General features: G+C 37.7%; 1 protein-coding gene across 8 annotated transcripts in view; it reads right to left on the bottom strand.

The window, feature by feature from the left end:
- The window catches only part of SYNE2 (spectrin repeat containing nuclear envelope protein 2), a 289,942-nt gene that overhangs the window by 177,563 nt on the left and 85,148 nt on the right, over positions 1 to 27,231 (bottom strand). For all 8 annotated transcript variants that reach the window (XM_045822428.1, XM_045822429.1, XM_045822433.1 and 5 more), the window contains exons 12-29: positions 23,560 to 23,724; positions 22,843 to 22,955; positions 21,848 to 22,010; positions 20,429 to 20,507; positions 20,002 to 20,189; positions 18,249 to 18,413; positions 17,239 to 17,388; positions 15,146 to 15,319; positions 13,376 to 13,534; positions 12,909 to 13,082; positions 9,570 to 9,704; positions 7,743 to 7,901; positions 4,730 to 4,941; positions 4,491 to 4,581; positions 3,557 to 3,672; positions 3,220 to 3,346; positions 1,224 to 1,381; positions 275 to 422 (exon numbers count right to left, since the gene is read on the bottom strand). In XM_045822428.1, the coding sequence (XP_045678384.1) occupies positions 275 to 422; positions 1,224 to 1,381; positions 3,220 to 3,346; positions 3,557 to 3,672; positions 4,491 to 4,581; positions 4,730 to 4,941; positions 7,743 to 7,901; positions 9,570 to 9,704; positions 12,909 to 13,082; positions 13,376 to 13,534; positions 15,146 to 15,319; positions 17,239 to 17,388; positions 18,249 to 18,413; positions 20,002 to 20,189; positions 20,429 to 20,507; positions 21,848 to 22,010; positions 22,843 to 22,955; positions 23,560 to 23,724 (2,676 nt within the window). The remainder of the gene's footprint in view (positions 1 to 274; positions 423 to 1,223; positions 1,382 to 3,219; positions 3,347 to 3,556; positions 3,673 to 4,490; positions 4,582 to 4,729; positions 4,942 to 7,742; positions 7,902 to 9,569; positions 9,705 to 12,908; positions 13,083 to 13,375; positions 13,535 to 15,145; positions 15,320 to 17,238; positions 17,389 to 18,248; positions 18,414 to 20,001; positions 20,190 to 20,428; positions 20,508 to 21,847; positions 22,011 to 22,842; positions 22,956 to 23,559; positions 23,725 to 27,231) is intronic.

The raw sequence follows: 27,231 nt of genomic DNA, 5'->3' as shown, positions 1-27,231 counted from the left end.
CAGATATTTAAGATTTCAGTCACTGGAAAAGACATTCATAAGGAACCCTTCATGTTGAATTCAAAGAAAATATCTCACCATTGACTTCACAGTACCTACTTCCAAATTTGAAAGGAATTAAAGAGTTAAGAAATAAATAACAAGTCTGAAGATTTTCTGTCATGGCTTATATTCTAAATACATACTATTGGTGTGTAATTGAAAATGCATAAACATGTATAAATCTCGAAGGAATTGATGATTCTATAACTATACGGTGAGAACTTATACTTACTCTCAGGTTTTGATACAGGCCATCAGCATCAGTGAGGTGAAGTTCTCGAACAGCCACTTCGTGAAGAAGGAGGTCTGAGCCACAGAGAAGGAGCGACTCCTCCTCCACAGGTAATACGACCTGCAGCGCCATCTCCAAAGACTCCATTCTAGGGGACAAACAAACAAGATGTAGGGGGAAACTGAGCAGAAAGATACCCTATAAAACACAGTAGTGCCACTACTTAACCAAGAACAGCAAATAATTGTCTAATACAAATACACACAATATGTATAGAGCATCACATTAAAACCCAAACCCAGCGATCCAAAATGGCAAAGAATGAGTTGTTTCCTATATAAGTATTCTTAATAGTTTAACATACCACACTGAATGGAAAATTGAAAAATACAAATTACTGCATACGATTTAACACTGCCTTGATGACAAAGAGGCCTCATTATAAATACTAATTGCTTTTTTAGTAGAAATATAACAGAGCCAAGAATAGGCTCTACTAATAATGAATTGAAATGTGTGGCCCTGGATAGACAACATACAGACTTGGAGCCTCAGTTTCCTCCAAAGTAAAACAGGGACATGTACCGGGGATGCATATCCTATGTATAGGGGTGATTATAGCACACTCATTTTAGAAATTAGGAAATTAAAAATTAGGAAAGGCCCAGAGAAGTCATGCAATAGGACCAAATTCAAGCCCAAGGGGACATTGGGAAGAGGATGATTTTGGGAACTCAACAGACTTTCAATTCCACGTAAGTCTCTGGCCAGCAGTGTGGATCGGTTAGGTTACTTAACCTCCCCATCAGTTTGCTCGCCAGTAAAATGGCAGCCTCTCCTGTGGTTGTTGTGATGAGTAAATAAAGTAACGGACTAGTACAGCACTAGACCAGCTTAAAATGGCATTTAAAAGTTGAATATTCATTATCAATAGGTCTCAGAATTATACCTGGTCTTAAGAATCATCTGAAACTCTCTTTCTTTGTCCTTTAATCCGTCTCTTGCTTTAATTATAAAAGGCTTCTTTCCGTCACTCTCAAGCTCTTCTAGCTGCAATGATATCATCTCAAACTCTTTCCAGAAAGCATCAGTTTCATTTTTTAAGACCTGGATGGAAATACATAAATTTATTTATCAACTTGTATGTTAATAGGCACAATTATTCTGTTCTTACAAAATGAGATAGCCACCAACTGGAGACACAAAGTTTCACATAAAAATACATTTAAAAAACATTATCTTCCAATCACCCACAAGTATCTACCAGGGAACAATGACACTAACTGTGCTGTCGGAGGACCCTTTTACTGAAGTCAAGGGGGTCGACAATGTGGCTTCCATCCAATTCCAAACTCCCTTAAGTTAGGTGCGCAGAATGCAATCCAGAAAGACACAACAGTTGTTATGCTAAGCGAAACAAGCCAGGCAGCGAAAGACAAATACCATATGATCTCACCTTTAACAGGAACCTAAACAACAAAACAAACAAACAAGCAAAATATAACCAAAGACACTGAAATAGAGGACAGGCTGACAGTGACCACAGGGGAGAGAAGAGGGAATTTCAGGGGACAATGGGAAGGGTTCACAGGAACAAATTTAAAGGATACATGGACAAAAGCTAGGGGGAGGGTAGTAATGGGAGGGAAGTGGGAAGGGTTGGGAGGAGGGCTGGATTGGAAGTACAAGGGAGAAAACTGTACTTGAACAATGATTAAAATAAAATTAAAAAAAAAAAGACACAACAGTTGTAAGAACAGACATTCTATTTCCCCTAGATAATAAATCTTTAATTCTCCCTAAACTAAAGGAAAATTGGAGTGAGCCAAAACTATTTCTAACAAATGAGAAGTGAATAAAATTAATTTATGCTTTATAATTAAATGCCTAAAAATTCTGTACCATTTTAGCACCTTATCTTGGTTCTTTTTTTTTTTTTGAGGGAATTTTACTGCGTGCCCACAAGTATAATTTATTCTTCATTTTCCCCAAGGATTAGTATAGCTTTTCTAACCAATTTATTATTCAGTCCCTAGAGTAAGGTCTCAAGACAGTTTCTTAATTGCTTTGAAAACATGCTAACTCCATCATTTGAACAACAGAGATTTTAACACAGGAATTTTGCTTATTCATATGCAAAACAGAGAGGAGCCAGTCCGTAAAGTGTGACTCAGAAAAAGGCATCAAAAAAAAAAAGGAAACTAGAAAATGTGGGAGGGCACCGTAGGAACCACCCATGGCCTTTTCTCTACTGGATGTGTGTTCTGTGAGGATTCACTCTACTGCACTTCCAAGTACACACGTGTTGCACTACAATGCACAGATCATCTTCGAAATAAAAAACAGCTTACAACTGACGTGCCTACCACCAGCTAGACTGTTTTCTTCTTTAGCTCTTGAATCAAATGCAATACATCCTCTGATGGCTCTCCAGGAAGATCAGCCAACACCTAGAGTGAAAACCCCCTCAACTGCATGGCCCTTTCTTATTGTCCAACATCACAGAGACACTGTGACAACCTGGTTAAGATGATAAACTGAAAAATATTTAGAGTCACTGGTTTTTCATGTATTGTTAATTTTAGAGCAACCTAGAAGCAAGAAAGGTTGGTTAAAATTGCCTTTCAACCACACTGTTCTGACCAATTCATCTGAAGCCCTCATTTCCCTCCTAAGCACTATCCAAAATTTTGCAAGTCACAGTGTCTAGAGTATCAAATTAGAGCATGAGCAATAAATTAGGACCCTGAACCAAAGCCTTTCCTGGGTTTGATACTTGGGTGCAAATCACTTCCTAGAATCAGGTGACATTAGAAATGCAATCCAACAAAGTTCTTTGGAAACATCTTGCATAAGGGACCTCAACAAAAGTGGTGATCTCTCTCCTCATGGTGGTATTATTTTTCCAATAAAAGATGAACTCTAATAATATTTTCAATAATTACCTGTAGATCTTTCAATTTATCCTGCAGACAAGCACTACTCCTTTCCCTATCACTAGGGAAATCAGAAGTAATCCTAAATTTGTTGTTTTGCAGGTGTAGTTCAAGTGTTTCTCTGTGTGCATCAAACCTGGGAAAAAATAAATGTGACATTACTTAATTTAAAGAATAAGACAAAAAGTTCTTCAATTACTGTCAATTACACCTAAGAAAACCCCAAGGAATCTCTGTTTAAGTTGCTGGACCACATGCATAAATCAGTGAGAACTCATGAAAGTATAACATGTCTGCGTTGCTGAAAGATTTTTGGTAGACTTTCCAGTCATTTGAAAGAGTTTACCTCTCCAGTAAACTATTCATAGATGTATTGCGATCCTTTTCATACTTCTCCATGTTTTCTTCCTGGTGAGGCTTCAACTCTGATTCCAGGTTCAGATTCTTAATCGATTCTACTGCCTAAACAAATACACAAAATAGCAAACACAGTACCTTCAAAATAAGTTGTGTAAAACAGATAAACACTTTTTGATACAAAGGCATATTATTGATTCTTTATACCCCAGGACATAATACAATTTACTTGAGGTTTCTCAGCTCAGAGAAAGGTCTTCCCATGGGACAGGGAAGACTTAATACACGGAGTCTCACCTTCTACTTGGGAGGTCAGCACAGTGAAGGAGTTCCCCCGACCCCTAAATGCTCTTGCTGACTGCGACCACATAGCAACAGTCAAAAGCAGACAGAAGCCTAGCATGCAGGAGTAGACCTCTCAAAACAAATATACCTTGTTCCTTCCCCACACCTTCTGATTGGCCATCTGGGTTGTGATATACAGCAAGTGCCCACTTCCCTAAGATTCCAAATGAAAATTCAAATCCCAAAGAAAGTAAAAGATATTATAATGAGCAAAAGACAAATGATAAATGAACTACCTCATCTCAATGACACTAAGGCATCTGTACTGATTAAACTTAACCTTTTATACCCTCAACAGTAATGTGCTCTGTTGACATGTATTCATAATGACTCAAAATGGTCTCTTTTTAAAAAAACTGTCTGTACCCTCAGCGGAAAATTAAGTTATGCTTGCTACAGCTTTGCTTCATTCTAATTCTTTGAAGAGCAACCCTTCTTGCATGCTTTAAGTGGGAATTCTCAGATGATGAAAGCTATCGGATAATTAAAACCATCACTTAATCAACGAGAAGGGGATTACTGTACACTTGGCCTTTTCACTGAGTTTACTTCTCAAACACATTATCCACATTTATCACCTTTTCAGTTGATGGCTGATTATTTGAGTTTGCAGAGGGCACCTCACTGTGGGTATTCCTTCCTCCGTTCTCAGACGCGTCCACGGCCCCCCTAGGAAGGAATCAAAATTGCATACTGAAATAGAGGGAGAACATGAAGCCCGAAAGGGAATGCATAATAATACTCAATATCATTTGCTCTCGCAGGAGGCTTTATCTGTGTTTTCCCTGACACATCGCTATTCTGATGAAGCACTAACTTGTTTTTCGATGTGCCTCCCACTGTGTGCTGCAGTGTCGTGTGAATCTCAGAAGCACTTTTCCGAAGCCTTTCAATTTTTTGTTCATAATCTTTGAGCACTCTCCGCACTTCCTGTTGCCTCTTCTGTGAAGTCAGCTCTTCACACAGCTCCCGCAGGACGTCCATGTGGCGATCAAGCTGGTACAGACCGCCTTCCTGAGAAAAGCAGGCCTAATTGAGGAAACAAAGCAGGAAATGTGTTCCAAATGAGTTTACATAATCAGTCCACGAGGATTAGACACAACAGATGTGCGTGCCTCTTGCAGCAGAGTCTGCTGGACGCCTGTCCGCTGTGTGTGCTGTGTGCCGGGCGTGGGACGGGCACGGAGAAGCAAAGATGGGCAGTCAGCCCTGAAGGGATGTGCCACAGTCCCATTCTGGAGTAAGAAAACCAGAATGTGTCACCCCCAAATAAGCCTTTTTTTTTAATCCTCACCCGAGGAAATGTTTTTATTGATTTGAGAGAGAGAGGAAGGGCAACAGACAGAGAACATCGGTCAATGTGAGGCAGAAAAGTTGATCAGTTACCTCCTATATGTACCCAGCTGGGAACTTAACTCACAATCTAGGTATATGCACTGACCGGGAATCGAACCCACAACCTCCGGGGGTAGGGGAGGACAGTCAACCAACTGAGCCACCCAGCCAGAGCCAAAATATGCCTCTGTGACCTGAAAATTATTTTGAGCTGAAGGCAATTAAGCAGCAGAAAATGCAGAAAAAGCTCTCCCTTTTCTGCCTAAATATGGGAAACAAAGTTTCCTTTTACTGGAAATAAACACTTCCCAGCCCAGAGATAGCACCAGAGGAATCTGCAAACAAATCCTATTAAACTAACATTTATCCCTCCACTCACTTCTTCACCATTTACCACCACCAGCTCAAACCCTGTTGTCTTGCCAATTCTTCACAAATGTATTCTTTGTCTAAAAGGTACAAAAGGTTCCTGCTCCGGTCACTTCTTTAGGTCTTCAATCTCTTTGAAAGCTCCCAGGTGCATGTGAAAATTCAGTAAGATGTGTATGTTTATCTCTTGTTAATCTTTGTCAGTTTCATTTTCAGACCCAGATAGGGACGCTAAGAAGGCAAGGAAAACTTTTTCCTCTCCTACAGTACACACACAAATAATGAGCAGAGTGTGAAAAGTGATAGAACAGAGCCACTAACTTGCCTTAGGGAGTCAGAGAAAGCCTAGTTCACATGAGGGAACACGAGCTTCATGTGGAGAGAATGAGGAGCTCCAGGTAAAGGGGCAGAGAGAGCATTCCTAACAGAGGGAGCAGCCTAAAGAGGAAAAGCCCCAGATGTTCTGAAGAACTTGAATGGCCTCCTCAGGAGTTTGGAAATGTCCTGGGAGTATTGGTGAGCCAGGGACACAGATCTGTCATTCAAAGGGGTCACTTTGAAGGGGTAATGATGATGCCACCTTCACCACGCTGAGAAAATAACCCAGGCTAAGGGAAGTGGCAACACCGATGGCAAGGAAGGAAAAGAAGCAGCTGTTCTGAAGAGTAACAGATGGAACTTGGCAACAGACTCCATTCAGGCCGAGTGGGAAGGAAAGGAAGGAGATGCTGAGACAGCAATGCCTGTCATAAACAGGGTCTGTAGGAGGAAGAAATGTTTGAGAGAAGATGCCATTGGTTCATGTTTGGACGTGCTGAATGTGAGGTCTCTGAAGGACACTGTGGTGTCTCCGTTGGAAACAGAACCTGGAGCTCAGAGCGAAGGACTCAGCTGCTCATAAAGATTTAGGCACCACCATAGGAGAGAAGGCAGCTAAAACCCCAGCATGCATAAAATTGCCTAGAGCCAAAATTAGCCCAAAACGGAAACTCTCAAAACTAAAACATTGAGATAAAACAATAAGAAGGTGACATTTGTGAAGTACATTTAAAAAAACTGCACACAAAAAAATAAGAAAATAAGAGAAAGCAAGAGATTGACATTAGGAGAGCCACAGCAGGAAAAAAAATTAAAAGAAATGAAAACAGAGGTCAGTATTATCAAATATTGGGTTAGCTAAAAAGTCCATTATGTTTTATTCTGTAAAATAAAATATATATTTTTCATTTTCATCAATAACTTTATTAATTTGGATATTTTGAGTATGTCAGCTATCTCAGGATATGAGTGCTGCTAAACATCTTCCAGTGCATAAGAAAGCCCCACAGCTAAGAAATATTTGGCCAAAATGGCAATGGTACCAAGAAACTTCGCAAACCACTTTTGACACACTCGATCAGTCACAGAACCCTCTCCATTACTGCACAAATCTTGTTTTGCATTTCAGTTGTTTTTATCCTTCTTGAAATAACAAAACATAATATGCAAAAAATGTTGTGCATTTTCTTCCATCTTCAATATTAAAGTGGCTGCATAGAAATTCATCAATTTTGATAAGTTTTTTTATGCACACTGATATGACAGTTGTCACAATACAACCTAACACAATTGTCTTGAATGAAGTTAAAGACAACTAAGAGCTACTAGAGCCATTGTATGGGAGAAAAAAAACGTAACAGACTTTTTAGCCAACCCAATACATAGAAGCAATCAAACAGGATGGGGACCAAAAGGAGACATTAGATTTGCCTAGTTGGCTTCTATCCTGGTTTGATATCTATCACAAAAGCTGTACTTGTGAGGACACTGTGTCCTCACAAAAGTAACTTTGGGTACCTCAGTAACAGGTGACAGGTTGGTAACCAGACCCTAAAGGACAGTGGTCACTGAAACATATCAAGGGAAGTCACAAACTATTAACTCAATGCTAAATTTTTCTCACTTCTAAAATGTAAGAATCACAGGCTCTAGTTTGAACTTGAAGTGTATAAGAATAATCCACAGAGGATGAGACAGCTGAAGTCATTTTCAGGGCAGATGCAATCCTAGGCCAAGGTCATACACAACTCCTTTTAAGAAAAATCTCAAAATGATGACAAAGTGCAAATGGAAAATGCGTAGTTTACCTCATGTTCCTTGATAAGACCCTTGGTCTTTCCTCTGCGAATTAGTTTCTTTTCTCTATTTATTTGCTTTTCCAGTCTTAAAATATTGTCACTAATTTTTCCTTTTTCAATATCTATTTTTAGTTGTTGAATATACAAAGACATTTCATGATGAAGAGACTGTAAACAAACAAAGACACATATTAACCATGGGAACAAAATATATTGAAAAGTTTTCCATTAAAAACACAATAAAAATACTTGTAGTAACAAAGGATAGAAATAGAGCTTATGAAATTCTGATTCATCCTTGTGTCTTTGGGGAAAATTTTAAAAAATGTATCAGACCCACAAACACATTTTTTTCTTTCTAACTACTAAAAATGTGTTTTAGTTAGGAAAGGCACTGTTAAGAGAATTAAAGAGATGAGCTTCAGACTGAGAGAAAATATATATAAAACACACATCTGAGCCTATGCAGAAATAACCAAATATTATAATATATATTTTGCATAGTATTCTGGAACAGATTAAAAAGCACATTAGGGCCCTGGCTGGGTGGCTCAGCTGCTTGGAGCATCATCCCCTACACCAAAAGGTTGCGGGTTCAATTCCCAGTCAGGGTGCATACAGGAAGGAACCAATTGATGTTTCTCTCTCACAGTGATGTTTCTCTTTCTCCTCTCTCCTCCATCTCTCTCTCTCTCTCTCTCTCTCTCTCTCTCTCTCTCTCTCTCTCTCTCTCTTCCCCCCTTCTCCTCACTCTAATATCAATAAACATACACTCAGGTGAAGATCAAAAAATTAAAAAGCACATTAGGAAAAACTAAATAGTAATAAAGTATAAACTTGGAGTCAGTATTAACCCATCATTTGTAACAAAGGTACTATATAAATATAAGATGTGAACAGTAGGGACTACTGGGCATGGAATATACTGGAACTCTGTACTATCTGTACTAATTCTGTAAGTATAAAACAGGTCTAAAATAAGGTTTACTTTAACATATGTTTTAAGAGGGACTTGAACAGTAGATATTCAATGACATTACTTCATTCTCTCTCTCTTCACATGTTCATACATACCTGCATGCATATAAACACAAAAAAACTATATTCAATACTAACTACCATTTATTGCAAACAATCTCTGTGACAGGTCCTTTACATAAATCTTTGCAACAATCCTGTTAAGTCGGTGGGGTTATTCCCATTTCATCAGTGAAGTTTCTGGCAGTTAAGCGACTTCCCCAGGGTCACAGCTGCTGGACCCAAGCCTATGTGCCACCAAAGCCAGACCTACTTTGCTACGGAATTCTGGGTATGTGTGTCAATATGTCATCTCAGGCGGGATCCAACCAGGGAACCACAAGACACTAAATGTTTACCTCGGAGGGCATTAAACGCTGAGGACTGATTACACAAGAGGTGAAAACCAAAGAGGGGACAGTGAGGCAATCCAGAGATTAGCATCAGCAGAGAGCTGCTACCCGCCACTAGGCTGGGAGCTTCAGTGGAGTGCAGGCAGAAGGGTCACCAACCAGAGGCTGGAACTGAGGAACCTGCCGCAGGCAGGGACACAGCTGCCAGAGACACTGTCCAAGAAAGAGAGGGTCAGAAAGCCTTTGGACTTTCAGGTTTCCCCTCCTCCGATTCCCTTCTAATCTCCAGTGTTGTCACCGGCCGAACACAGGAGCCAGCGCTATAGCACCTGGGAACCGCAGCCTGCAGGGATCAGCCCTGAGTGATGCGCAGTAGACAGGAGGACAACCAGGAATGACTCTGATGGCACACAGGTCCATAGTCAGATGTACAAGCGTACACCCGGATACGAACGCATGTTCTTACCTCCCACTGGGCACAAACGTCTCTACTCTTTTCTTCCAAAGACAGCTTTTCATCTTCAGCTACATTATTTTTCAGTTCATCAACAGCTTTCAAATACTTGGCCAGACTTTTTGTATTAAAAATTGATACTGCTTCCTAAAAAAAAAAGATGCCAACAAGAACATGAAAGCCTCATTCTACTGCCAAGTCCTCAAAGCTAATTTTGGTAGATCTTCCACAGGTAGAACTAGGAAAAGAGACCTAAGAAGACTATTTAAAGATTTAGGGGAGACTTCTCTTTGTAAAGTGAGGTTGATAGCCCATTTGCATCTCTTGAATTCTTTTGAAAAAAATTGCAAAATATTCTTATTTAAATATAGTTACACATCTGAGACCCAGATAAATACTTCATATTTATAATATTCAAAATAATTTGTTACCACTTTGATAATTAAAACATTTATTCTGCAGGGTAATGAGGTTCTCACAAGGTTCCCCCTAAAGTTCTTTAAAGTATTGAGCAGACAACCACCCTTCTTAAGCAATATAAATATGAAGAGTATACCAGCACATATTAGAGATTAGTGTTATAATAAGACACAATTTATAGTAGGGTTAGTATGGCGAACATTTAACACTGTATAACACATAAGGATTCTTTGCTGCAAGAAGACAACATCACCTTACCACAGACGTGTAAGTCTTGCCCAGGGCCAACCACTGGCAGGCCCATCCCAGGGAAGAAGTGGCAGCAGACAGGGAAGGGAGACACCTTGTCAGGAATGGGTCTGCTCCTTACCCCACAAATACTGGCTCCTATTCAATATTACTGGCAATACTTTATAAGAGCTAGTGAATGATAGAAGAAAAAATAGTTTGGGGCCTGCGAAAGAGGAAGAAAACTATAAGGAGACAAGAAGACCAAAGTAATACTTGGAGAGAAAGCAATTAAGCAAGGTAGGAATTCATCCTTATACTCGTTACCTATTTATTACAGGTCTCCTGCAGAAAAAGCATGATGCTTAGACCTTCTCTAAGGCCTCTGTGAGGATTGCCAGAGGTTTGACCCAGGGAGATATTCAGACCCTAGATACTAGTGAGGGATCCTACTACCTGAGAGTGTACCTGGGAGTCCCAGGGCCTCAGGGAAGTGTGAAACAGACAAGGACCTTGCATCTGCTGTGAAGACAGATCCACTTCACTAAATGCCAGAGAAAAAAGGGAAATATTCATGGTCTCAGATTCCAGAAGGAAGGTAGGGAGAGAGAGGAAAATGGTGTGAGAACTAACACCTCTAACTCTTTTTTTTCTGTTAGAAAATGCTTTCAGAGCTTCTACTTTTTCTTTTCCTTATCTCTTTCCTGAGCAGACCACATCTGGCTGCTTAATATCCAGCCTGGTGATTACTTGAAAGAACCAGTGATTCCTAAGGTCAGTTCAGTACTCTCAGCAAGCTGGGAGTAAAAGTGGGGAAAACGGAAGTGGTCCAAGTTTGTGGCTAGCCAAGTACAAACAGCATAAAATGGCTGTGGGAAAAGTGATGCTCAAATACGCCCTGTCCTATATAGCTCAGTTGGTTTATGGAACATTGTACCATAAACCTAAAGGTCATGGGTTCAATTCCTAGTCAGGGCACATGTTTAGGTTGCAGATTTGGTTCCTTGTCGGGGCGCATACCAGAGGCAATGGAACGATGTTTCTCTCCCTCTCCTCCTCCCTTCCTCTCTCTAAAATCAATAAGCATGTCCTTGGATGAGGATAAGAAAGAAAGAAATGGCTAATAGTAGTTTCCAGTATGGTTATCAATCCAGAAAGCCAAAATAGAGTTGAGGCCCAGAAAAAAATAGAAAAAGAGGCTACAGTGGGTATAGAGGGAGGTTCCTATGCAAGCTTCTTTTCCTTTTTTTTCCTTTAAGATTTTATTTATTTTATTTTTAGAGAAAGGGGAAGGGAGGGAGAAAGAGAGGGAGAGAAACATCACTGTGTGCTTGCCTCTTATGCGCCCCCTACTGGGGACCTGGCCTGTAACCCAGGTACATGTCCTGACTGGGAATCACACTGGTGTCCCTTTGGTTTGCAGGCCAGCACTCAATTCACTGAGACACACCAGCCAGGGTAGGAGCTCCTTTTCCTTAAAAACTGGGAGTGTCCTGACTGGTGAGGCTCAGTTGGTTGGACATCGTCCTGCAAAGCAAAAAGTCGAGGGTTTGATTGCTGGTCAGGATACATGCCTGGGTTGTGGGTTCAGTTCCCAGTTGGGGCACAAACAAGATGCAACTGATTGATGTTTCTCTCTCACATCGATGTTTCTCTACCTCTTCTTCTCCCTCCCTTTCCCTCTCTCTAAAAAATAATTAAAAAAAAAAAAACTGGGAGAAGCAGCACTAGGAGAAATATTGCTTTACTTCATCTTTATCTCCCACAAAATGCCTTGTTCATTTTAAATGTTCAAGAAGTGTTAACTGGCCCTGACTGGTGTAGCTCAGTGGCCTGGGTGTCATCCCACCATCCAAAAGGTCATCAGTTCGATTCTGGCCAGGGCACGTGCCTGGGTTGCTGGCCAGGTCACCAGTTGGGGGCCTATGAGAGGCAACCGATGCATGTTTCACTCCCTCTCTTTCTCCCACACTTCCCCTCTCTCTAAAAATAAATAAAATCTTTTTTTAAAAAGTGTGTTAACTGCTGAATAAACGAAGGAAAGAACATGTATTACTCTGGAACTAACATGTATTAGCTCCAACAGTCCAATGTAGAGATCTTGTTTGGCCTTTAGTTCCCATCCCCCCAGGACCTCCCACTGTGTTAAGCATAATGAGTCTCTGATTTGGACACATCTTAAGCTGCCTATCCAACTATGAAAAGTCAACCTAAAACCGTCTCCATACAAAACATTATTGGGTCTTTATCAATAAACATATGTGCATAAATAACTTGTATCATTTTAATAAACAGAATGTTATTTTCCAATTGAAGATTTTTAACTACCAAAAGTGTCTTCATAGGCTTTATTTTTCACTGAAAGCCTCAACAATGAACCTGTCATCCAGATAGGGCGAGAATCATTATGCATCATTATTGATTAAAAAAGCCAGGGAAATTAAATTCTTGCTCATTGTCATAGAGTAGACTGTGCTCTTTACACTATGTCACTGAGTCTATTCAGGTCTACACAGTATACTAAATTGTAAAAATTCTTCATTTTAATGTTTACTTTTAAGAGTCTCTGGGGAATAATGTATAACACTGGGAATATTTTTAAAGGTACAATAACTTTGTGGATAATCACAGTGATGGAAACATCTTGACTTCAAATCAGATAGTTGGCTAATAATAAATATCCTTCATTTGAAAGAGTCCCACCTTGTATTTTGACATTAGTTCACCCCGGCTCTCTCTTTGGCCAAGTAACCGCTCGGCTGCTGTAATGTATGATTCAAGTTCTTTCAGAGATTCTTCCACCTTCAGCCTGACATCCAGGCCTGGTGAGACATCAGCTGAATTCTTCAACGCAGCAACTAACTTTACCATGTTGATCTGTGAAGACAGAAAATTCTCAACACTGGGCTCAATTTCTTAGAAAATGTGTAAGTTAATAAATATTTTCTTGGTGTAGCCACTCAGATTTTCACCCTAGACACAGAGTATTTTCTTTATTATAGTGTTATTTTCTAATATGCTTTAAATTATATAGAAATAAAATATAATGCCAAAGTAATATTTCACAAAACATTTCCAAACCACAGGGCCATCCTCCCCTTCCTTATCCTCCCACTGACCTCTTGGTTTTACAGACTAAATTCACTGAACAGGAAATATTAAAAAGAAACCTGGACTTTCTCTTTAGCTTCTTGGATCTTTGCCTGAAGCCCAGCTGTGAGAACATGTTCGAGGGACTCCCGGCCTGAAATACTGTGCACATCCATTTGTGCGGTTTCTTCCACTCTGGACACGAGTTCTTCATACATAGAGCCCTTGGCAATCAGATGCTATTAAAACAAATTAAAGTGAGCTCACGATAAAAAATTCAGATTACATGTTAAACATTAACCTTAACAATCTTATCAGAAACCATAAAAGGTTAACTATTAATCAAAAATGAGGCAAATTTATATGCTATAAAGTTAGCATATTAGTTAGCATATTATAAAGTTAGCAACTTATTTTAAATTTGCACTCTGAAATTTTATATTTATACAGTCATATTCTGGGCAACATAGTCTTTTACAGACTCTTTACTAAGCACGTCAATAAAATAAAGACTAGAAGTAATACAATGCCGAGAGAGAAAATAAGTTGAGAGAAGAAGAATAATTAAAATTAAGTTGCTCTAAGTCAAATCAATTGCAAGGGAAGCCAATAAATGTTACTGGAGAAAATGACTATTCGGAAATAATCTTTTTAGAACCATGCTTTATACAACATACCAAAAACAAATTTCAGCTGTATCAGAAAGTTATATATAAAATATGAAACTACAAGAAAAACTGCAGAATCAAGAAAGATAGAGTTGGTTATTTGTATACCCTTACATACATTTTTCTATGGATGCCAAAGAATGAAGTATAAAAATCAACCGTTTTAAAAAGTACTAGAAGGATCACATCCCTTGCACTATTCAGGAACTTGCATTTCTTACTATTAATATGTCTTAACCCAGTAAAGATCTACTTAATTCCTTCTTGACAGAATTATATTCTAGCATGTTTATATTTTCACTGTTATTTTTGGAAATTTTTTTTAAATATTGAATTTCTCATTTCTCACTAATCTCTTTTACTAAAATAAATTCCAGATATAGCAAATAAATAAATATAAAAATAAAACTGAAAAAGCACTGGCAGATGGCACAGGTAAGTTTATATAATATTTTTGAAGCAATAAAATGTATCAGTCTTATAAACAATGAAAATACAAAATGCTATATATACACCATTTCAGAAATGTAGGTTTAAAACAATTATGTGTTCCTTTTTTCCAGGAACTTTCCTTCTTGGATTTTCCTAAAAAAATCTATGACATGCTTCATAGATTTTTTTATAACTGAGCTTGAAACTCAGTAAAAACCACAATTGTAACTTCATTCTTAGGAGACTGATGTTAAAACATAATCTTGCCTCATTACTTTTCAATGAGTTGACTGACCAAGAATAAAGATAGAGGAAGTTCTAATATCAGTCACCCTCCCCACATCAAATAAAGAAGGGATGGTGGCTTAATCAGTGGATGAGCTCTCAAAGCACAGATGGTATAATCTCTTATATTCACAGTGCACTGAGCTATATGAGACTGAATGCACTTATCTCCTCATTGCACCTTATACAAGAAAATATTTTAATCTTCACTATGTAGCTGAAAAAATTAATTCAAGAAGTTAGACTCATAAGGTATTATTAATGTTCTTTCAATTTATCGTCTTTCTTCAAGCAAAATCATAGCAAGTGATTCGGGAATGAGAATCCATACTATAAAAAAAAAACCTCCCAACAAAGAATATTCAACAGTAGTCATCTTACTCTTCACTCTAAAACTTTTCATTTATCTCAGTATATCAGACTACAACGATGAAAGCTGTCCTTGTCATACTTGCACAGTCATACCCGCAAAGATTCTGCCATGGAAGTGTCCACGTCATCTTGATGTCCCAGAAGATCCAGAACAGATTTGGTTTCTGTCTCCCAGATTTCCACCTCTCCAATGAGTGTTTCAACCTCTCCGGCCACTTGTAGTTGCCCTGTGGATTCTTCATTTTCCTTTTCATGTTTTTCCCCACCCTATAACATTCAAAATTATCACTAAGAAAATGGCAATATTTACATTATAAAATAATTTTCAACTTTAAAAAGTTCTCTCTTGTCCAGGCTGGTGTGACTCAGTTGGTTGGACATTGTTCTGCAAAGCGAACAAAGGTCGCCGGTTTGTCAGGGCGCCCGCCTGGGTCGCAGGTTTGGTACCCTATTGGGGCACATTCGAAGAGGCAACTGATGATGTTTCTCTCTTTCTCCCTCCCTTCTCCTCTCTCTAAATAAATAAGTAGGTAATCTTTTAAGTTATCTCTCTTTTTCCTAAAGAGTGCTAATTCAACGTATCCTAATGACTTAAGATTTACTTTTTAGACAATAATAATAACATTCTACGATAGTACATATCACTTTCAATATTAAAAGGTTTATTCATATATATTTTCTTTTTTTAATTTTTATTTATTCATTTCAAAGAGAGGAAGGGATGGGCATGGAGAGACAAGGGAGAGAGGGAGGGAGGAAGGGAGACAGGGAAAGGGAGAGAGAGGGGGTGAGAAACACGGCTCTGTTGTTCCTCTTACTTACACACTCATTGATTGATTCTGGGATGTGCCCTGACCAGAGATCCAACCTGCTACCTTCGAGTATCAGAATGACACTGTAACAAACTGAGCTACCTGGCCAGGGCCACATAAAGTTTCTTAATAATAATGTCATTCCTATCAGCTACTTCCTGTTATCTCCATTTTATACATAAGAAGATAAAATCTTAAAAAATTAGGGTATCGATTCCATAAGCACATTTCTAAACCTCATATACAATCTAATTAAATATAGCTATTTGTAACAGTAGTTGTATAACATCCTTAAAAAGTGACAGAATCAAATTTCAATAAAATTAAGCCTTTTCCCATTAATAATCTCTCAATATCATACGGATAGATACGTTTCAGCTTTACCTGACAGACACATTCTTAAAGCTGTTTTTTACCAGCTCATATTTTAAGTGGAGGAATATACTATTCCATATTCTTTTATTCTAAAAGCACATCGCACAAACTCAGACCTTTCCAGATTTTCTCTGATTAGCTCTTACAATCAGTTTATCACAGCCACTGGCCAAAGCCAGTTCAATATTACATTCTTTAGTAAAACTGTGTAAGTTATTATTCTGAAGAAGGCTCATTTCCAAAACCATAGGTATGATTCCTATGTATGATTTTTATTTTTACTTTTTTCCCCATATTCTTATCTATAATCTATAATCATCCTGTAGCCCTGGCTAGTGTGGCTCAGTTGGTTGAAGCATCATCTGGTAATAAAGCAGAAGGTCACAGGTTTGATCCCAGTCAGGGCACATGCCTGGGTTGCAGGCTCAGTCCCCAGTTGGGGCACACTTGAGAGGCAACCAATTGATGTTTCTCTCTCACATCTATGTTTCCCTCCCTGTCTCTCTGCTCCCCCTTCCCCTTCCTCTAAAATCAATAAGCATGCCCTCGGGTGTGAATTTAAAAAATAGTATTAAAAATAAATAAAAAATAAACATATCCTTTAAAGTACCCAACAAAGCAAGAAATAAAGATTCCATTTTCCCTCATTTTATGGAAAGGAAACAAGACCCAGGCCAGGGACTAGCCCAAAGCTCATTAATGTCTAAGCACAATCAGAAGTAACCTGAAGAAAACGGCAGCTCCCCTCCACAGCTGGGAAGTCACAGCTGCTGTGCTTGTCTGGGAGACTCCTCCTCCGCCAGTGAGAGACACAGGACTCTAACACTGAAGACTATTTCGCGAAGGAACCACATCAGCATTTTACAGGAAAATGATGGTGTTTTACATATTATCTAATAATCACATTCACTGCTGTTTCAGCAGTACAGCTTTTTCAAAAGAAAAAGAGCAAAGTTAAGTTATTTTTGTATAAAATGGAATAAAGTATGACTGTTTTACCTTTATATTCTGATTGTGGTTTTCAGAAAGTTTTAATGGCATATCTGTTGAAAAATCAACAGTTGGTTTTTCTTCTTTAGATGATGGAATATTTTCAGAATTGTCAAGAATGGGCTGATCCTGTTTTCTTATAAGTGGCAGTTTCATGTCCTATAAAAAGTCAAAGTCATGAAATTTAATGTTTATATTTTTGCTAAGATATATTACCAACAATAAATGGACATAATGTATTCAGTATGTTTTAAAATATGAGCCTATCCTATAAAATGCCTCAGTCTCAAACTGTTAAGAATAAGCAAAAGAATAACTTAATTTAAATTCCAAAATTATTTAAGGTCTACTTTTATGAAGCTCTATAGCAAATATAAGGTCTACTTGTATGAAATAAACTTCAGTGAATGATCTCAAGTACCTTGAAATCTAGTAGGCAAAATACTTATTACTCTTTAATGGTAAAAGAATTTGAACTAGAAAGCTACATGTTGTATGTCTACACAAAAACGTGTACACGAATGTTCACAGCAACATTATGCACAATAGTAAAAAAAGAGGAAAGAAGCCGATTGTACTTAGACTGATCAATGAATAAATAAAATGTGGTGTATCCACACAATCAACTAATAAAAAGGAATGAAGAACTAATATATGCTACAACATGAATGAACCTTGAAAACATTACACTACGTAAAAAAAGCCAGAAACAAAAGAACAAATATTACATGATTCAATACATAAAATATCCAGAATAGGCAAGTCTACAGAGACATATTGTAGGTTAACATTTGCCTAAGGCTGGGGAAGCAGGGAGAAAGTGGACCATGACTGCTAATTGGTACAGAGTTTCTTTATGAGGTGATGAAAATGTTCTAAAATTGATTATGGTGAAGGCTGCACAGCTCTGAATATACAATAAAACACTGTAATACACTTTAAGTGACTTCATTGTATGGAATGTGACTTTATATCTCAATGAAGTTACTACCAAAAAAAAAAACAAAAAACAAACTTACAAGCTGAGTTTTTGTAACAAACTTTCTCCATCTTTTATTCAGCCTTCTGAGTTCTTTAGAAACAGACGATCCGAATTCATCATTGCTGACTTCAATTAAGAAATTTCCCACTTCATTTAAAGCAGTATGTTCGAGATTCCATTGGGATAGTGTCTCAAAGGGAACCTATATGACATATAAGCAACATGATATTTTAACGACAAAATATTTGTCTATTACCTATAAATAGATCTTTACCAAGGTTGACTGTAAGCAAAAGTGAGGTTTCTGCAGAGATTCCGACCCTCCCTTCGGAGGATTCTCCATCCCTGGGCACTAACTGGCAGGCACCAGCCATCTGTCATCACTCCTGCTCCCCGGCTTTTCAGAAGCATCTGGTCTTCTCCCTTTCAAAGTGGCTGATGAGCTGAGAGCAAAGGTTCTCAAACATTTTCAGTTCACAGCACCTTTAGTGTCTCAGTAATTTTTTCATGGATTCCCCAGGTCAGAAAAAATGATCTGAAAGCTCTAATTTTTAAGTAGGCAGGTCCAGACAACTTAGTAGTAATTTACATAGTGTCCAACAGACACGTCTTGTGGTGTCTCCCTCAAAATTTAAATTACCTTTAAATTAAAAATTTTTTAATTTAAAACGTCCTCTTTGGCAACACAGAGCACCTTAGCACAGAGCTGGGGAACGGCAAGGCTTAACATGCTATTCTTCTCAGAGTTATATGAATTTTAATACAAGAACTTTAAAAACAGAACTGCTGAAAGCCAAAGATCTGCTTTTCCAGTCAATATAGGTGACAGGGAAAAGTAGTATCTCACTAACCCCTCAAATATTCTTTTTGTACTCATATACTTACATAAATTTTACTTTAACATTAACAACCTATTTTCTGTTCAGTAATTTTAGTTTCTACCTGGAAAACGTTTAGTTTGAGAGGCTATTTCCATTTGCAATGGAAGAAAACAAATGAAAGACATAAAAACTACTTCAAAGAGTAATCATAAAACAGATCATTACATGAATAGAAAGTGAAAACAGCCCTGGCTGGTGTGGCTCAGTGGACTGAGTGCCAGACCATGAACCAAAGGGTTGCCAGTTCAATTCCCAGTCAGGGCAAATGCCTGGGTTGCAGGCCAAGTCCCCAGTTGGGAGTGTGTGAGAGGCAACGACACATTGATGTTTCTCTCCCACTCTCTCTCCCTCCCTCCTCCTTTGTCTAAGATAAATAAAATCTTAAAAAAAAAAGAAAATGAAAAGAATAATTAATTGCACTAAAAGCTTTTCCACACCTCTCCATAGAAGTCTAAGGTATTTTGATTTTCCTCTTCTAGAAACCCAGAAAGGTTTTAGAATGCCAAAGTATTGAATAGAAAAATTAAACTTTTTAAAACATCAATTTATTTTAAATGTGTCTATATGCTATTCGGTACTTCAAGTCTTTCATTTCCATTCCAAAAAAATGCAGCAATATATGTACTGTGTATATAAATTATGCACAGCTATACTGTGTATATAAATTATACCTCAATTAAGCTGTGTGTGTGTGTGTGTGTGTGTGTGTGTGTGTGTGTGTGTAACACCTATAATGAAGAGAAAACTTCCTGTGGAAGTTACATTAGAAAGAAACTAAACTCTTTCCAAAGCTTGGAGAATTTTCCAACAGTCATGGTTACTCTTCCCTAGCATCTAAATTTGGAACTGAAAACGAGGGTCACAAAACAAAACAGTACAATTGAGCAGATGCCACTAGGCTGCAAATACCGCTTTGATCTGTTCCTTCTTCATCTCCTCAAAACAAGCCTTTAGGAAGCGAAGCTTTTCCATGTAAGTAGTCCAACATGCCACAACATTTTGCAGAGTTGACTTCGCATTACATATACTTTCCCTACACACAAAAATATCTTGTTCCATCATCATATATTGTTCGTGAATATTCTGATATTCTCCACCTATAGTGTTAACAAAACAAGAAAGTAATCTTAGAAAACAGATTTTTATTAATAAAATATTGTTAAAATAGTTGCATATGAACAGTGGCAAAATGACTACATATTCTGACATTAAAAGTTAATGTGAGAATTTTCCAAGAAAAATGCACACGTACAGTATTAAGGTACAAAGAAAGTAGAAGAGATAAAATGCTATTTTTAAGTGACCATTCCATCAAAAAGTAACTATATAGCTTTACCTAAATTCTTATGAATTTCTTCACATTTTTGGAAGGAAGTTTCAAGTTGAGCTAGGAACTCTTTTTCTTCAATAAATTTCTGGGGGGGAAAACATATTGACAGTGTTTACTATTTAAAATGTGCCTAGAAGTCCAGATATAGACATATAAACCCTGATGAAACACTTAGGCACCAACATTTCTGTAGGTTTTAATGGTACATATCTGAGCAGGAAAAAAAGGGCTCTCTGTGAGGAAAGGCGGTTATGGTCTAGGAGAAGAAAGTATGAGTATGAACATTAGAAGGGTATGAAACCTGAAAAGTTGATCTCAGTGTAGTGATAGAATTGTGTAACGGTTTTCCTCTGGTGGGAAAAGGCATGTTAGGTGTTCACAGCAATTTCAAAATCTTCTATCTGACATATTTACCAATACTGTATAATTTGTATCAGTTTCTCCTACTTCATATATTTTTAATATTAAATGATTTTTATTTGCTATATTAAAGTATATTATAAATAGATAATATCTATCTTACAAAATCATTTGAGGAATTACCATTAACAAATTATCATGTATCCATAGCAAATTATGCTATAGAAAAATAGAGTTAATTAGCAACTTATATTTATTGTACCCTTAATATGTTCTGATCATACGATTATTTAAGTGGAAAAATAAATAATCAAAGAAAGAACATGGAATAAAAATATTCAAAGTCTAGTCTAATTTAGAATGATGCTTTCTATTTGGGAGTGTTTAAATCATAAATTATAAATAAATCACTCTTCATGTTTTTCAATTTTTGCAATGAAATGTGCAATATTGGATTTTTCTGTTTGCCCATCATTCCAAAAAGAAGGAAACAGCAAGTAGGATAAGGCCTAACTGTAGAAATGACATTCCTAGGATGCCTTAGTTTTAATTTACTAGTGGACACACCTATTTACATCATTTGCAACATGATAAATTTCAAGAGCTAAGCCGGCTCCCTAAAAAAAGCCTCAACACAAAATGTACTGTTTTTTCCCACCCTTACAACTGAAAAAGTAAGATTAAAATGTTTTAAGAAAAAACTTAAGTTTTGAATAAAACCATTCATCTGAGTGAGAAAAAACATTAAACAAGATGTCCAGTAAGTGGAAACAGAAATTTTTAATGAAAATAACATTGAAACTTTCTGTATTTCGTTAAATAGCCTGGTTAACTACATCTCCCCTGTTGTAGTAAATAATACCCTCTCTCTTACTTTCCCTGGATGTCTGTTATTTCACTACCTATAATTCTTTCCTCCAGACAACATTTAAGCTAATGGAAACTACCAAAACCACCCATCTGAAAACTGGAAAGGTAAAGGGAAATTGTGCCAGGGAAAATGCAAACAAACCCAGCACCCAGACGTGGGGAACAGTTTTCTGAGACATGAAGTAAGAAGCTTACATGCCAGTCTTCCAGCAGCAACTCCACGGAGTCTTTGCTCCCATATCTAATGTTCCAAACATTCAATTTTGATTTCGCTTCATCTAGCAAACCGAGAACTGAGCACTTATAGTAATGAAATTCTAGAAGTGGAATGAATTTTTTCCCCGAAATATTGCTGATTCTGGAAAGTAGAGCAAGTTTTAGAATTTAAATTAACATTATGAGCCAAACATGAGACGCGTGGCATTAAAAAAAAATATTGGGACTCTAACTCTTTCTTTTAAACACATGGTATTCAGGTGTATCCTCAAACCTTTTTAAAACAAAGTAGAACAAACATTGTGGCTAGATATATAACGACTATTTCTAAGGTAAACACATCTAACAGAACATTTTCTGAAGAAATTATAACCCTATTGAAAAATCCCATAAAAAATTTAATCTCCAAAATACTTTACTAAATTTGAAAGCTTCTGTATAACTTAATGCAACTATAATGTCAACATTTAAATATGAAAATCAGCTTTCAGTATTAAGGCAAACACTCTCTTATTAGCATTCTAATAAGTTGCTCATAAATAATGAGAAAAGAAAGGATGACGTGGACAACCATCAATTAAATAATCTTTATATTTGCAGTATTAGAGTTTATGAAGTGCTTCTGCGCACCTCCTCCCATGTCAGCCAGGAGCCTGCGAGACACGCACAGGGTGACCACCATTATCCTGTATTTACAAAGGAGGAAACACGCTCAGACAGGCAGACCAACTTGGCCAACACCAAGATACGGAGCGCAGTTTCTGACTGTAAGTCCTGAACTTTTTCTACCACCACATCCTACTATCCAATAAAACGAGAAAGGATGTTAGCATGCTATTATGTTACTATTACATAAAACAGAAAGGTACTGGTAACAAGACTTAAAGTACACTTATTAGAAGTTATCTGAAAGTTTGGTTTCTAGTCCCTAGTGCTCAGACATAAATGGAATCAGCAGTTGGAAAGTTACTAACCGTCTTTTCATTTCCTCCAATTTGTAAGGTGGTACCAATGGCAACTGTTTTTCATCTCTATTTTCAAATGCCAGGAGACTGTTTGAGTGACAGTCAACTTGATCCATGAGACTCTGAAAAGAAATTTAACATGCTATGAACTAGATCTGCTGCCAAACCTTGTAATTTAGGGTTTAATTCATTTGTTCTGTGCATGTATTGCATCTTTTTAAGAAATCATAAGTGTTTTTTAACTAAGATTTTGTAAATAAATATTTCCATTTTAAGTGTTTTAATAAAAAACAGTTTCACAAAGAGGCAGACTGCAGTTTCTTTGGCAAAAGCATTGTTAAAAATCTTTTGTTTTCAGATGTATTTTTCCATTCCTTCGTGAGCTCAAATGCTAGAAATCTTATATACCAAATTCTTCATGCCACCTTAGTGAGATCCAATCCTCGACATATTAAACCAAGCTTCCCCCCCCCACCCTTTTTTGTCAGACTTTCAGTAGCTTTTGAACTCACTGGACTCTAATCTTATTGTTTCCAGCTTAACCTACCACAGTGCTCATAAAGAATGTGAAGGGATCTTCCAGGTCCCATGTATCCCCAGGGGAATCATTCTAAACTACCCAAAAATACCCACTATACTTCTTTCCCTTTTGCCAGGCCAAAGTCTTTTTCAAGAGCAGCCCTAACAAAGTACAGAATTCTCAATGCTTCTTTTTTCTTTTCCAACCTTGAACAAAGCCATTTTCTCTTGTGTTAGAGCCATGGCTTCACAGTAATCCTGGGAAGTTGGCAAGTCTTCATCTATAAGGCCCTCAGCCTCCTGGAGCCACACTTCAATTTGGTGGAGGGGAGACGGCAAGTCATGATTCAGCTTTGTTTTCCACTCATTAATCTGAAAAAAAAAAAAAAAAAAGGAGGAGGGGAACATGATCTTTAGTAGACGTTCTCCTGGTTTATTTCCTCACACATATTATGTTTAATTCTTTAAAGTTTCTCTAATCCATTAGTCAAGAAAATCTTTATCAATGAGAAAACATCTTAGTTCTAAATATCATTTGGCTCCCTGGCTGGTGTGGTTCAGTGGATTGGGCACTGGCCTGCCAACCAAAGAGTCACCAGTTCAATTCCCAGTCAGGGCACATGCCTGGGTTGCAGGCCAGGTCCCCAGCTGGGAGTGTGTGAGAGGCAACTGCACATTGTGTTTCTCTCTCTCTCTCCCCCCCCCCCCCCGCACTGCCTTCCCCTCTGTAAAAATAAAAAATAAAATCTTTAATAAATAGATAAATAAAATTTGGCAATCTGCTGATAAAGAAGACAATTTGTTTAAAAGCTGTAAGAAAAGAGGGCACAAGGATAAACACCAGTGTTTCAATAAATCCATAACCGGTTAGGAGAGGGAAATTAGAAAGATTTAAGGCACTCCTCAAAACAGGGGTAGATGGCTGTATTGAATGACCAGAGATTCCAATGTTGACTGTCCTTGTGTTCTCTGACATTACAGCTACAGCTCTCAAACAGATTCACAGATTATTTTCCTTACCTGCCCTCATCATATATGCACATTAGATATCCCTACATATCTCCCAAATATCTGTCCTTCACTGAAACCCCCACAATGCAGACAGCCTTCTTCCTCAGCCTTCCCATCTCTCCCTACAGGCACCCACGTCACACGAATGCCATCTACATATTTCCTCAAACCCTGACTGCCCTTCCAGGTCTCACTCTTGCTGCCCCTTCTACCTGGATTTCCACCCCTCCCACTAAACACTGTCAAAACTCCCTCCCTCGCTCACTCACACATTCACTCATTGGTTCATTCATTCACTGAGCAAAGTTATAACAACCTATTGTGCTGAACACTGGGGATAAAGATATAGAAGGCTTCTGAAGTGGACAGGGGACATGGGGTGAAGGTATACCACAGAACACCTGCAGCACCTGGACGCAAATTAGGTTTACAAACAGGGCAACATGGAGGCACCCTAAATATATGTGTTCAAAAATGAAAGTTAGAAACAGAGTAAATATAACATCAATTTACACAGCTTATAAATGTGTGGATACATAAATATAACACTTACTTTGCAAAAACATAAAATAAAAAGATAAACATTAAGCACATCACAGTGATGACCTAAGGAGAAAGGGGAAAGAAAGGAGGCTAGGAATATAAAAGGAAATAAACACACAATTAAACAAGTGACTAAAAATAAGAGTTGGGCTGGGCACAGACCCATGTACCATGAAGGGGAGAGTATATTTAATGCAATCTTTTACATCTGAGGATCAACTATATAAATAAAACTTACAGTCCTGGCTGGTGGCTCAATTGGTTGGAGCATCGTCCCATGCACCAAAGGGCTATGGGTTCGAATCCCAGGCAGGCATATACTTGGGTTGTAGGTTCAATCCCCAGCTGGGGAGCATATGGGAGGCAACTGATAGATGTTACACACATCACCTCACATATTTATCTTTTTTTTCAGTGAGAACACTTAAGTTCTACTCTCTTAGCAAATTTCAATCTTATAATACAGTGTTATCAACTACAGTCACCATGTTTTATGTTAGACCCTCAAAACTTATTCATCTTTTAGCTGAAAGTTTATACCCTTTACCAACCTCTCCCTGAAATAGTTTCCCCTCCCTCTAGTCTCCAGCAATCACTTTTCTACCCTGTTTCAGAGTTTGACATTTATTTTAAGATTCCACATATAAATAATACTATGTAGCACTTTGGCTTTAATTGTCTTGCAAGTTTATTTTCTCAAAAGGCATACGGCAAAAGACCACTCTATAACCTTAAATCATTAATGATATACCACTAAGCCTCATTAGAAAAACAATCAAGTTTTCATTATTACAAGTTTTTAATATAAACAAGTTACATGCACTTTTATCATATCTGAATTATTTGTGCAATTGCCAAAAAATAAACTACAAAATTGACAAGTGATTGATTGAGGTAAGGACAGGCTACAAATAATATCTCTAATTCAACTGTTACTCTTTCCACAACTAAAAGAAAGCTGCATGTATTTGGAATGTAACCACAGCTGTGCTTTCTGCCTCACAACTGTCCCGACTGTCCTCTCCGGAGCAGTCAGAAGAGGAAAGATAAAAGGCAATGTTTACCTTTCAACCCTCTCCTTTCTCACTTAACATAGAGAACATGGTTCCACACTTCCTTTCTCACTGTTGGAAATTACTTCTGAATTTGGCTGAAAATTTAAGTAAGATCTTGTCAGGTCAAAATAACATAATGTAGCTATTATTTACAGCAGGCTTAAAATGAAACCATTTACTAGAATGCTTTCAGATATCTGTGTTCTCAAACAATTGCACCAGAAACTATCTAGATGGTATTTTCTTTGCTATATCCCACAACTTTAAAATTAATATTCATTTTCCCACACCAAGAAAATGAGCTGCATTCTACCTAAGGAATGGATTTTCAAGTTACTCTCAATTTGCAGCACTTATCTTGCAAAATTCTTTTTATCATTTTTCTCATTATGTGAGGTAATTTTTCCAAATCATATTCCGAAAATCAGGCCAGGTCTCTGTGGCCTGGGACACCCTGAATTTTAGAGACAGTATCTCCTGCTCTCCTGCCATTTGTGGAGGATTCACAACAGAGAGCTCCTGTCCTTCACAGGGGCGCTGTCAAAGCTGCAATCAGAGAGCGCAGCCCCAGGCGGAAGGACAGCCACTGACGCGAGGATTTCTGGAGCTGCACCACTTTGCCAAAGTTAGATGCTCTGACAGGGCGGCTTTTTAAAGCCACTAGGATACTACTTAACACTTTTCAAAAATGGTGTGAAAAATGTATTCTAAAACAGGCTGTTGCTGCTGATGGCCAAGAGACTGGAGCAGGGATCGGCAAACTTCTCCAGGCCCAGAGAGCATATCTGACTTGCAGATCATGCAATCTGTGTTACAACTCGGTGAATTCACTAAAAACCATTTTGTTATCCATTTAAAATCAGTGAGTTCTATGGTATGCAAACTATACCACAATAAAGATGTCCCAAAAAATGAAGGTGAAATAAAAATATGTAAACATCAAAGAAAATTAAACTATAGGAGGTTTTTCAGGCTGGAGGAAAATAAGTTCAGATGGAAAAACTCTAATCTCTACAAAGAAATGAAAAATATAACAAATGGCAAATATCTGGATAAATATAGAAGGCTAATGTTTTCTCTTAATTTCTTTAATATGTGACTGTTTTGAGCAAAAATACATAACATGGGCCTGGGGACTTTAAAACACATTTGTATCATACATTTATTTATATATAAAGCAACTCTATCATAAAATGAGGGATAAATGAAACAATTTAATTGCAAATTTCTATGTTATTAGAAGTTATACAATAACTTAGAAGTTGTATAA

The sequence above is a fragment of the Phyllostomus hastatus genome, unplaced genomic scaffold (assembly GCF_019186645.2).
Source record: "Phyllostomus hastatus isolate PE091 unplaced genomic scaffold, TTU_PhHast_1.1 phas_scaffold_501, whole genome shotgun sequence".
NCBI classification, from domain to species: domain Eukaryota; kingdom Metazoa; phylum Chordata; class Mammalia; order Chiroptera; family Phyllostomidae; genus Phyllostomus; species Phyllostomus hastatus.
Note: the sequence above shows the minus strand (reverse complement) of the source record. Positions and strands in the feature narration are given on the sequence as shown.